The sequence below is a fragment of the Amia ocellicauda genome, chromosome 20 (genome assembly GCF_036373705.1).
Source record: "Amia ocellicauda isolate fAmiCal2 chromosome 20, fAmiCal2.hap1, whole genome shotgun sequence".
NCBI lineage: Eukaryota > Metazoa > Chordata > Actinopteri > Amiiformes > Amiidae > Amia > Amia ocellicauda.
Genome location: NC_089869.1, coordinates 10,058,882 through 10,071,130, shown reverse-complemented (window position 1 = coordinate 10,071,130; position 12,249 = coordinate 10,058,882). Strand labels below are relative to the sequence as shown.

General features: G+C 40.2%; 2 protein-coding genes and 1 pseudogene across 3 annotated transcripts in view; 1 reads left to right on the top strand and 2 right to left on the bottom strand.

Annotated features, from left to right (window-relative positions):
* Nucleotides 1-229: 229 nt before the first annotated feature.
* pcbd1 (pterin-4 alpha-carbinolamine dehydratase/dimerization cofactor of hepatocyte nuclear factor 1 alpha) lies at nt 230-4,287 on the bottom strand. The gene is made up of 4 exons (XM_066693870.1): nt 4,171-4,287; nt 2,293-2,424; nt 1,731-1,811; nt 230-1,276 (listed from the first exon to the last, which is right to left on the bottom strand). The coding sequence occupies exons 1-4, from the start codon at nt 4,171-4,173 to the stop codon at nt 1,184-1,186; spliced, it is 309 nt and encodes a 102-aa protein (XP_066549967.1). The 5' UTR covers nt 4,174-4,287; the 3' UTR covers nt 230-1,183.
* Nucleotides 4,288-4,401: 114 nt separating this feature from the next.
* LOC136716269 (heparan-alpha-glucosaminide N-acetyltransferase) overlaps nt 4,402-12,249 on the top strand; it is a 91,581-nt gene continuing 83,733 nt past the window's right edge. The window contains exons 1-3 of one of the 2 annotated variants that reach the window (XM_066693869.1): nt 4,402-4,958; nt 5,335-5,429; nt 11,358-11,491. In XM_066693869.1, coding sequence (XP_066549966.1) covers nt 4,883-4,958; nt 5,335-5,429; nt 11,358-11,491 — 305 coding nt within the window. In that variant the 5' untranslated portion in view covers nt 4,402-4,882. Of the gene's footprint in view, nt 4,959-5,316; nt 5,430-11,357; nt 11,492-12,249 lie in introns of both variants that reach the window. The other variant, XM_066693868.1, reaches the window with a different exon arrangement.
* LOC136716007 (serine/threonine-protein kinase pim-2-like) lies at nt 6,045-7,213 on the bottom strand (annotated as a pseudogene).

Here is a 12,249-nt window from a genome sequence, read left to right as displayed (position 1 = left end):
AGCATGTTTGATGCATCAATAGGCTTTAAATATTACATATAATTTTGTTGCTTAATAAAGTGAAGTAACCTTGTACCAGTGCTGGAAGGACCAGATATGAATAGGTGACTCCAACTGGTTGATGTACAAATACTGTAACAATCACCCAGAATATGAAGTATAAAAACATGCATATATGTTGAGCTTTTTAGTGTTCATTCATTGCACACTTGTACATCTGACATCTAAATACTGGTTGCAGTCAACGTACGGCACAGTTTATTCTTTATTTAAGCATTTCTGTGGGTTTAGTTTTAAGAAAATGAACACTGAAATAGGTTTGTATCACTCAAAACATTTATTCAAAATAAGGCACACTGGAAAATACCCAAGTTAATAACTTACCTAAATGGAACAATTACATTTTGGTTGAAAGCATTGGAATGCAGATAACGGTAAGATATTTACTTATTGGTCTGTTTCTATGAGTAACAGACTTGTATGTGGGTTTCTAACACAGGCTTTTTAATGTTCAGAAACCATTCTGTCTGCCTTGAATGCATTCATTCAAATTATATTTGTATTACTTATTGACAGCAGCAGCTCGGGAGCAAAATTTGTGTTTTTTTCACTCTTCCCCAATCTTGTGACTGATAACAGCTAGCCAAGCGGCAGAGTTATTTCTCCACCAATTGCTTTGCCCCAATTTCAAGACATTTATTTAATTTGCTCTTAAATAGTTAAATATTGTTTGAAATGTAAATAATTGTTACCAGATTATATTTACTTCACCAGCTGTTGCTCCTGTGGACAGTTTGTGTACTGTTTTCTGTCCAATGATGCAGTTTATAGATTAGTTTTTGCCCCTTTCCTCAATATAATCAAACTGGCCAAGTCTTTCTCAAAGCAGGCACTGGTATGATGTGACTTTTCACACAAAATCAATACTGAAAAGGATATAATTCTACAAAAACTCCAAAACCCCCACATTGTACAGTACGAGTTTGAAATGATACTTGGTTTCTGTCTTTGCTCATATGATCACTGGATTTCTTTAACACTGCTTGTGAAGGGTTGAAAGCCCAGACTTGTGATCACTCAGTTTGTCTCGTCCCAGATATGTAATTATTACCAATCACTACAACATTTAATGAACAGCTTTTTGGCTTGTTTGGGTTGAGTTTACATGTCTCATGTGGGCAGACTAAAAAACGGCTGCCTGTTCGATGAAGGTGGCGAGGGTGATGTCTCGTTGAGAAAGTCCTCCACAGTCATGTGTACTCAGAGTGATCTGAACCTGAAAAAAACACAAATATTTAATTGTTATTTAGCTGTTGGTCTTTACTAGACTGTAGAAACCTCCACAGTCCGAAAAGTCCAAACAGTTTTGCATTGACTGCTTTTACTTTTACTTTGCTAGATGATTCTTTGGAAAAGTCTGATATCATGGTTCAGCATTCATGGTTCCAGACTTTTCCTCCCACTTTACCTGTACCAGGTCTTTGTTTATTCAGCTGGTCATATTAATAAAACCTGGGACCAGTTGAATAAAACTCTAAGTACTAACAAATTTTAAGTGAAAGATCGTAGCTTCTCTCTTCACAGATATCTTGACTTCAGTGCATTAAGGTTTGTTGTGCACCACCCTTTAAGTCAAGGAACACCTAATGGGAAAACTTCACTTTAAGTTCATTAATGGATTTGGCCACTAGTCTTAAACAACAGAACCTAGCTCTTGAGACTTGCTGTACCTTGTTGTACACATTAAACCACTCTGGATGATGGTCCATCTTCTCAGCCTGAAGAGCCACCCTAGACATGAAGCCAAAAGCCTGTGAGAAATGACAAAGGTAACATTGTCAGCCAGGCACAACTCCGAGTATATTAATTGTCCTCAAAGAACAACCCCATGAACAGCGAGATGCACGTGACTGTGAGTATTTAAAAAGTGTGTAGAATGGAGTAGGATAACATTACAGTTCTGTGATATTTCTATATCCAAGGAGGAGAGTTTAAAATGTGTTTTCATAACTACATAACTTGTGTAAGTCGCCCTGGATAAGGGCGTCTGCCAATAAATAAATAAATAATACATAGGTAGCAACTTGTTAATGTTGAAGTATTGAAAGGAAACTGATGTATAGCATATTTTTCCTCAGGCTAGCATGGTCTTAGTAACAAGACACTTTTCATAATCACTAGATCACCTTAGAAGCTATATGTTTTATAAGTTAATGTGACTGTGTATCATTAGATAAAGCTTTACTATAATTGAGCTTGCCATAAAGATAATGTTTTCCTGTGCTGGCTTACCTGGTTGAAGTCTTTGAAGAGGAATTCCTTGTAGATGGCATCCCTCCCCACCACCTCGGTCCACTGAGCATTCCTGAGATGTGGAAGGAGCTGGTCTCTCTCCTCCTGGCTCAGCCTCTGTGCTTTCCCCGCCTAGTGGAGAGAGACAGAGAAAATGTGGGCACTTAATTCAAAGCCAGCGTACCGTTTCCATGCAAAATGGAGTCCAAGCTATTGGTAAGAGAAGGCCTCTGAAAAGCATCGCTGTCAGTCTTACTCTGGGACCTCCACCTCGCTGTTTAAGCACACTGCAAGATGTGTAAGGACTAGACCTAATTCACAGCACTAGGTCCTACAAGGGGACGGTTCTGTCTTAGAATTCCAGTGGATCTCAGACTGGTTCGGATAGTTGGAGGTAAGGAAAGTAACCTTGGACTGTCTGTCTTCACCATGTCACAAGCAGATCTGCTGACCAGACACTCAACTTGTTGCAACATGCCTGCAAACTTTATTTAATCTACTTAATTTAATTTAATTTAATCTTCCCATCTGTTATGTAGGCTTTTTTCATCACCGCTCAATCTGGCCCATTGCTGTTTTAACCTCTTTTGATGTATAATTTATTTACTTATTCTGCAAGAGACTAAATATAGACTTTAATTTGTCTGCTGCTTTTATTTTTCGTTTTTAACTAAATGGAAAGTCAAAGCTAGTTTTTAAAGTATGGTATAATGGTAAAGTACTAAAGTATGCTTCAGTTTACTTTTCTCTAAAGAATGGTGTTGCACAACATATCTGAAAAGGGGAAGGAGAGTCACTCAGCTTTCCAATTGGCTGTTCAAAGCTATCTGGAACAAATTGTGGAATTCCTACATTTTACTGAGCTGGCCTATTCCCTTTACACTCAGCATGGCTTCCACTGCGCCGTGTGCTCGGCCATGACATTCCACAGCCTATCTGTGCACACGTGACACAGATTGATGTGAAAATTACACTAATCTTTGATAGACTGAGACAAAGTAAGAATCAGTGAGGGAGAAAAAAGAAACGCGCTTACAATCCTCTGAACACAAAACTCTTGTAAATATTAAGACATTATTCAATCATTTTATGTCAGAGAATTTATGTACCTATACAATTTGAAGGATACTATTTTAGTATATATATGTGTGTGTATTTTTTCTTAGTTTATCTAGTATATATATCTTCTAAAAAATATATATATATATATGGCCCCACACACACAGCCGATGCAGTTTCTTTCAAACATTGACGCAAAGCAAACAGATCTCACAATGAAATGAAGAGCACTGCTCTTTTTCCAGTGCGGCTGCTGATAAAGAGATCTGACCGCAAGCAGGCACCATAGCAACAGGACAACCTCCTCTGCCAGCAATACATCTGGATTACAAAACAGGCACAAGCACGGCCGGGGGCACAGCAGTCTGTTTCAGGTGGCAATGCCAGTGGCAGGAAAAGTCACACGCAAATAGAATCGGCAGCAAGTATTACTATAGAAATAAGCACACTAGAATGTGTGTGTATTTGTTTTATGGATAGTAAGATCAGTGCCTATTATTTTTACAATCATTACACAAAACTGTACATTTGTCCCTAACAAGCTATCTGACACCTAAACAAATACATCCAGATTTACAGGGGGCCCTTTACTTTAAAAATAGCAATTTACTAATCTTTTTGGGTCACATATGCCATCACACAGAATCAGTTTAATCTCTTTGATCTGGAAATCTCCCAGCTACTATGAGATTTTATCTTTATCTGCCTACTTTTTGTCAGACCCCATATCCCAGTTTTACGTTACTTTAGCATTAATCCTCGGTTCACCTTTGTAATGTGAGCTTTATTATTCCCAGAATAGAATAGCAATATCCTTACCATTGTGCAAAGTAGATAGCTTAAGAGAGAGCTCCAGACCTTGTGTGTGTCTCAGCTGCAGTCATTCACTGTTTTTAATTGAGTGCTGTTGAATGGAGCAGCTGGAATTGATAAAAAGGCCCAGGATAGATGTCTATGCTGAAGCCTGACCAAAAATGAATGCTGTCCTACAGGCAGTTTGAACACAGCCCCGTCTTCCACGTGAGAGAGATCAGTTCATTACACCCGCATGCCTCATAGTATTGCCAACCCCCCGATTGTGCTGTAGTCCTCAGGAAACAGGTTCAGGATACTGCTGAAACATCCACAGCAGTGTGGTCTAGAGATCTGTGTAATAGTGATTTAGTTATCCTGTTATTAACTTTTGCTAGTTTTATACAAATTTGATTAACGATTCATTTTATTTTGGGTCATTTAGCATTCAGACTAGGGCTTGGCTTTGGGTTTGAGGGAGTCGGAGAGTGGATGGGCATCCCAAAGCTCAGTGCTGTTGTGTTTCTATGACCCAGCCATGTGGAGAGAGAGCCCACATTATAAAAGACACATGTTGCATACTAGTCAGTAAATTTAAATATCAGACTATTTTTATTTTCATTTTTTCACTTCAGGGCTATCATAAAATGATTTAAAAAAAAAAAAGCAAAGGAATGCATTTACTGGGGCCTTTGGACTTGAGTCCAGGCACTTCCGAGAGTGAGGAGTCCTGACTGAAATGGAGCCCAGGATGACACCGGCTCTTTTACTCCTTCTTTCCACAGCTTTATTAGCTGAAGTAAAGTCGTCTGTAGGTAAGAATATGCAAGTCAGTCTCTGTAGGAAATGGGTTTCTGTTATAGTTTAAGGTGTTTATTTATACATGATCTTAGGATGTAAATAGACTCACACCAGAGACTTGAATATAAGCAAAATCACATGTATAAAGCAAGTGATCAGATTGGAAGTTCCCTTCTGTGAAAATATAGAGGGCATTTATAGGTAAAGAATGAAATGCAATTCAATGGGGTTTCACTCAAAAATGATTTAATGTGCTGAACTGTGTTTATAGGTGTTTATTTCCTCTATTTTGTATTACATGTAATGGTTGTAGTTAAAGTATTTTCTCACAATGCCCCTCAATAAACAATTTGTATTGTTTGATTTATGTAGTTGTGTGTCATATTACAGCTTATGATCTGAAAATGGATGAGGCTTTACTGACTATCCACAATTTGTTGCCACAAGACATCATCGTTTACTATGTCTCAGATTACTGCTACAAGGTAAGTGGATGGTGTGTTTCTACAATACCAGAGGGAGCAAATAGGGGGAGCTATTTCCCTAGACTTTCCTTAATGTCTCACAGAACTGCTAGTCTATGAGTGTCTGTTTAGGAATTATTTCAAACCTTTGGTTCACACACACATGAAACACTCACAGACACAAACTGCGTCTAGAAACACTTTACCCTGATGCACACATCATTGCTCCTGAACGTGACACCCACATTCTGCACTCGTATGTATGCTTGGAATAACAAAAAGAGATAGGAAAAAAAAAAGAATGGATTCGAGATCAAACCAAAATCTGTGACATCATTGAAAGAGTGAGAATGTTAAAATGGCAATGGGCCGGACACACTGCAAAGGAAGCTATTGAATGGATACCAGGAGATGAAGACGACCACAGTAAAGATGGGAAGACAATGACATTGACATTTAATGCACCTTGGTTACAACAAGAATAATAACGTGTGGCACCGTGTGGGGGGCACGATGCCAGGGCTCTATAGGTGGGGTCTCGAGGAAACAGCAACTCAAAGGCAGGGGAGTGGGGTGAAGGAAGTATAGGTTCATGTACAGTGAACAAAACACAGACACAAAGCCCTAGCTCCTTTCTGAGCCTAAACTAAATGTGGTCACAGACCCCTAACCTACACGTATAACTAATGAAACGCAAACAAGACAAACAGCAGCCGAGCCAGAGTCCGTGATCCAAGAGTAGTCAAGCTCAAAGCCAGAGTTCGTTCCCAGGGTCTTCCTTTTATCTGTTCATTTCTGTTCTTCTCACTCTCTACACCAACGGCCAAGGACAGCCATACCAAGGCCACCCCCCTCCAGAATCCAATCTGGGAGGCGCACCAGCCAGGTGATGGAGGGCAAGTGATAAAGGGTGCCAGGAGGGCAGCCGGAGTCGCAGGACCATAGTCAGGTGGCCAGAGTGCGGCACCAGGGAGTGGGGACGACTGAGGCTGACCAAAGTGATGTCCAGGTCCGAAGGGGGAGTAGAGGAGGTGCCCCGCGGTGACGACACAACAGAGGGCAGCAGGGGCAGGCGGAAGAAGGCCGATCGGCAGCCACAGTCCCAGGCTTTTTTTTATTGTACACACCTTCCACCACTCACACCAGTTCACCACATCCAGGGATGGAGCAGAATCTGCTCCAAGGATGGGCGGTCCTCTGGTTGGTGGGCCAGGCAGCCACGTATCAGGTTCTGGCAATCTGTGGGTGAAAAAAGGAGGGAATGGGTTGGGGTCCTTGGATCAGTGAAGCATTTCAGGTGATGGTCTGGTGGTCTTCTGCCTTACCTGTGGAGACATCTGCTGGGAAGTGCAGCACACCATGTATGATCTCCTCTTCTGTTTTGAAGGGAAGATCCCCACAGTTGATGTGAAAGAGCAGAACTCCCAAAGACTAGACGGTGGCTGGGACTTTTATGACAAGAGACTTTGACAGGAGAGACACAAGAGATAGAAGGGTCAGGCAAGCAGAGGGTCGTGGGCCGGCAACAGGAACGGTCAGAAGGTCAGGCGATCAGGCAATCAAACTATAGTATTGATGTCTCGGTGCAGGACTCCTTTCTCATGGCAGTGCTGTAGAGTCTGCACCAGCTGCTTCATGAACCTCTTGGCCTCAGTCTCCTGCAGGTGGTTTCCTTGGTCCCCAGCATAGCTGTAAAGGTCCTGGCATAACTCAGGCCGCTCCAGGACGAGCAGGTATTCGTCAGGCAGCTCAAAAGAGTCCAGCAGTTTGATGACTCCTGAGGATGCGGTGTCAGTCCCAGCCATCTTCATCAGAATCTCCTCCCTGGGACGTTAGACTGTATTTGCCCCGACAGTCTGCATGAAATCATTTCAGATGTTACCACATTTTAGAAGGCCTATTGAAAAAATTGCTACATCTACATTTGAATGAATACATTTGAATCGTTTTGAATGAAGAAAAGCATGAAAAGCAGGTAAATCATGCTGTGCAAGACCTGAGAGGTGTCTGCTTTCTCTCAGCCTCAAACACACACTGTCCCATTTTACTATACAGTTGTATTTCCAGTTTGCATCTGATCATCAGTGAGGCAGGAGAGGTTATTTTTAATTCTTCCCATTCTGGAGTGTTAAACTGACATCAGATTGACAAAAAAATCCCATCTTTCAATGGGAAACACCATTTGAGATATGTACTGGTAAGTAAAACATCAATATGTACTTGCAACTTCATCCCAATCCACATTCTCAATTTGGATGTGTTTTATTGCCACCTAAAATGAATAAGAATAAACAAGAATGCAATAATGAATAAAGATAAAACAGAAACGAAATTAATATTTCAGCACATTCTCACATTGGATAAACCACATTCACTACATTTCAATTCATAAACTGTTTTTGTAAGTACACTATGAGTGCATCTCCCCCCCAATTCTGAAATTATCCGTACGGCCCTGAATAAAACTTACCTCAAGGCCATCTTCCCTCCTCAATCCAGCATAAACTGTACCAAACCCACCAGCCCCCAGCAAGTGAGTCTCAAAATACTTCTGGTTAAAAGCATCTGAAAGACAAAGAAATACAAACAGAGGAATCATATGGAGGACATAACAGAACAGTGCCTGAGTACGTCCACAGTTATTTACTTTTCACTAAAAATAGGAGCTAATACCAATGTGAGCATCATCTTTCCTCTCTTACCTGTTCTTGGGCAGCCTGATAATTGGACTGGTGGGAACTGGAGAGGAAGGTCGTTGCTGTCAGTGGTTGAGCGTGAAGAATCTTCCTCAAAGGAAGACAGTTCTGGCGACCATTAACTCTTGACCTTACTCTCCCCTTCAGCACTGCTTTCACTATGCTTTCGTTTTATTGTTGGTCTCCTCTGTACTGAAATGTGCTGCTTCCCTTTCTCTTTCCCTGTCTCTTCCCTCCATACTTTTTCTCTCTCCTCTACTGTCACTGGCCTCTGCTCCCCTCCATCCTATCTCGCTGTGGAGGAAGTTTCAGGTGAGGATCCTCAATGTCAATGAGTGTCCAATTATTTCAAACAGTACTGACACAGTTATAGTCAAAGAGTAAAACTCAAACCCTGTCTATACTGTATGTATGTATTCATTTATTTGGCTGATGACTTCATACAATTATACTCACAAGAGTATGAAAATACAGTGTTCTAGTACTGAGAGAATATTGACAATTTCGTTCATGTAAGCTTTTTTTTTTTTTAGTAATGTCAATAATAAAGACTAAAATGCGAATCAAGTGGGATTGGATTTGAGAGAAGGCAGGTTTAAAATGACAGCGAATGGGGATTGAGTGACAGGGGCGGGTCACACCCAAAAAAGCCAGTAAGTTTTGTTAAGATAATTTATATTTTTATGTACTGATATTATGTAAGATTTAGGAAATTAATTATTACATTCAAGGTCTGAATTAACAAACGCATATCAGTTCGACCCAGCTCTGTTGCGCGGGAAGATATTTTGAAGGTGACGCTAAAAATAAAATCATGATGTCATTACTATTTTAAATTAGTTGCTTCGTCATCTCTTTATATATTCTGCAGGGAGGAGCCTAACAATAGACAGTCGTATAATACTCATACACAAGTCACTTTAGCCTCCATAATACACAACACTAGGCTAACCCGTATCTCCCTTCCCCGCACTCAATTAGTCAATCTAAACGTGTAACTGAATAGGTTGCTTTTGCAAACAGAACAATAACGATGGAGATGGCTACACTTGCTCTCTGCTAACGGCTCAGAAATATAAAATATATAATAATATAAAACAGAAATAGAGCCGCAACAGCTGAATCTGAGAGAGTTTGTGTCCGCCATCTTGGGTGCTTAAGAACGCGGGAGTAAACGGCGGCGGGAGCGGCAACGGGTGAGCGAAACAAATAATTTAATATAGTTATATTCATATTTTACTGGCTTCCATCTGTCTCTCTCTCATATATATTATAATTAAGCGTTCTGGAATATCGTACAAATACAATCCAACTTGAATAATAGCCTATAGCTTGATTATATTCAGGTTTTACAAGTATTACAAGTTAAGGCATCAAGTTACAAAAACGTATTCAAAATCAAGGAAAGTAAAGTGTTAGTGAAAGGACAATAACTATGTTCTGGGTTTGTTATCGACTCGTTCCTTTGTCAGTTCCCTATATATGTTTCATTTGCTGTTATTTGCAGACGGTTTATTGTCAAATAATTCCCAATGACTCCCAATTAGTCGTGTTTTTGTCTTTGTAGTAGAACTGTTTCCATTTCCAGGTCAGCTTGTTCCTGCTCGGCCAGTAACCGCGCTGTGATTGGCTGTGTGCATTGTCTTCCTCAACAAATCACCATCCGTGATACTGCGCGCCCTTTCCCCTGTCGTTTCAACCAATTACAGGGCGTGTATTATAGTGACCGCGTTGCAAGGCAGGATGAAAACCAGCAATACTAAAACCCATAAACTGTAGCAAGACCATGTGTCCCCCTTGAAACAGATCTCTGTCTGATTCTTAATACAGCCCATGAAAAGTTATTCATATATATTACAGCAGGGGGGGATATTTGACAGCACTCTGTCTTAAGGCCGAATGGACAACATCCCAGTATACCCAATAAAATAAGGTGGTGTGGTTCCTCATGAACTAATGTATGCATGGCACAGGTTTAACACATGAATATGTCATGCGTTCGCATGTGAAATACATGCATAACAGGTTTAGGGTTCATGTGTTCATCTTATGGTATTCATATGATTTCATGAGGAATCACACCACCTTGCTTTAAAGGGTTACCAATTTATGTATGGGGTCACATATTTCTTTCAGTCGTGTCCTGAGACAAGGCAAGTGTAAAGTTACAGGGATGTCTCTTAGATCAGAACTGAAACACGACACATCATCTCCTCTGGGTTTCTTTTTCTTTTTCTTTCTGTTATTTCCTCTTTCTGATCACTGTTTTCTGGCTTTTTTTTAACTTCACTTTATGACCTTGTGTGTTAATATTAGAAATTAGGAGTCGGCCTACTTAGAGATGGTGCTTCCACTGAAAATGTGCTTTAATAAGATCAAAGGACTGTTTGTTTCACATCCTAAGTGAGAGGGTCTAGTTGTCTCCCAGGGCTGAATGATGCTGCTTACAACATGCTTGTCTTCTAGCGACAACAGCAGCATTCGTTCAAGTAAATCCGTTTACTGATAAAGCTAATTGCTGATTAAACAACCCCATTAGACCAGGCTACAGTAATGCTCAAAGTTGATGGAATGTGCTAATGTCCTCTTAATTGCTTTCTCGTTTGAAGAAGGATGTTTTATCTACTTTTGTTTCTTGTAAGCCAACTGCAAAGAACATTAGTTGAGCTTTCCAACCCCACCCCCCCTCCAGCCCTACCATTTTTTTTTTTTTTCAGAAAGGAAAACAATTAGTCCAGGAATATGTTCTAAGCATATGAGCCATTGTTGTAGACAGGATCAATATTCTAGGATTACATAGTCCCTACTGGAACAAGGGAACATGTGTCGTTGAATGACAGATGCCTATTATTGCTTATCCTCTTATTCAAGATCCACAGACCTCAACAAGACCAGAGGGATGTGTAAAGCACAACAATGAATTGGTGCAAATGAAGAAAAAAGAGAACTCAGCCCTTTCTTTATTTGACTTGGCTTTAGATATAACCAAATTCTAATATTGCACTTCCTTTGGGGGGTTGGAGTCCTGGGGTTGAAACAGTCTGTGTTCAGTGTTTTGCGGCCAATACAACCATACTACATTGCTGGTGTCATTTCCTGGTAAATGGCCACATAAAGAATACTTCATAATGTGAAAATAGTTGGTGGAATATTGAATGAGCCCACAGATGTTCCTGTTGATTTCAGAGAAAAAACAAACTCCACTGCATTAAGAAATATGTCTGATTTCATTAATTTATTTTTTTATCTCCAGTGCCTGTATCAGCCTTTGATCACATTGGGACCCAAAACTGGAAATCACTCGAGCAACGCCTCTGTCGCCATTCGCACCAGGTTCACCTTAACATTAAGAGTCATAAGAGAAACTGGAAATACTAGCCTCTGCAGGTACAGTGCTATTAACGGCCAGGTTCTTATGTTTGTTATCATGCTTATGTTAAAAACTGAGAGAACTTATTTCCCGGTCTCAAAAATGATTGAACGTCTTCAGCTATTAATATAATACTTCAATATCTTTGTGGTGGGAAACATCCATTTGGAATTCTGTTGAATATCTGTTAAATGTTTACTTTTGAGGTCAATATTTGTGCATCTCTCTCTTTTATTTCAACAATTGTTTTCTGAATCTGCAGTTTAAATTGGAATGGGATTGCTTATGGACTGGGAGTAGCTTTAATCCCCACCCACAAGAAGCACCCACTTTCCTGTTCAGTCTCATTGCTGAGGTTCATCGTATCTGACAACATCGAGCGAACCTCTCGACAAATGTCAGCTACATTTTTTAGGAACAGTGATTCTTAATATTTTTAACTGTTATTAGACACAACATCACAGTAACATTAAATCGAGCTTGATGTGTTGATGATTTTATTCTGGTTAGCACTTAAATTGCATGGGAAGAATGGATTGCAGTTGCAGTTTAATTAGTCCATCATCTTCATCATTTTCCACAGTTCATGAAAATACTTCCAGCTGGTAGACCTCTTAAGGAATGTTATTTTCATTCTTGGGGACAGAGGTTATTTTTTTCACAGGCAGCCAAAGATAAAACAGCAGCATCACTGTCCATTTAGAGCTGGCAAACAGGGGCGGTATGTCTAGTCTGTAGTTTTACCTCCAAGCTGCAAATCATTTTCTAGAGCATT

Excerpts from the sequence above, each read along its gene's own strand:
- pcbd1 (XM_066693870.1), bottom strand. Across the intron at positions 1,812-2,292 it reads TCTTCAAAGACTTCAACCAG|GCTTTTGGCTTCATGTCTAG; the intron begins GTAAGCCAGCAC and ends CATTTCTCACAG. Across the intron at positions 1,277-1,730 it reads GGTTTAATGTGTACAACAAG|GTTCAGATCACTCTGAGTAC; the intron begins GTACAGCAAGTC and ends TGTTTTTTTCAG.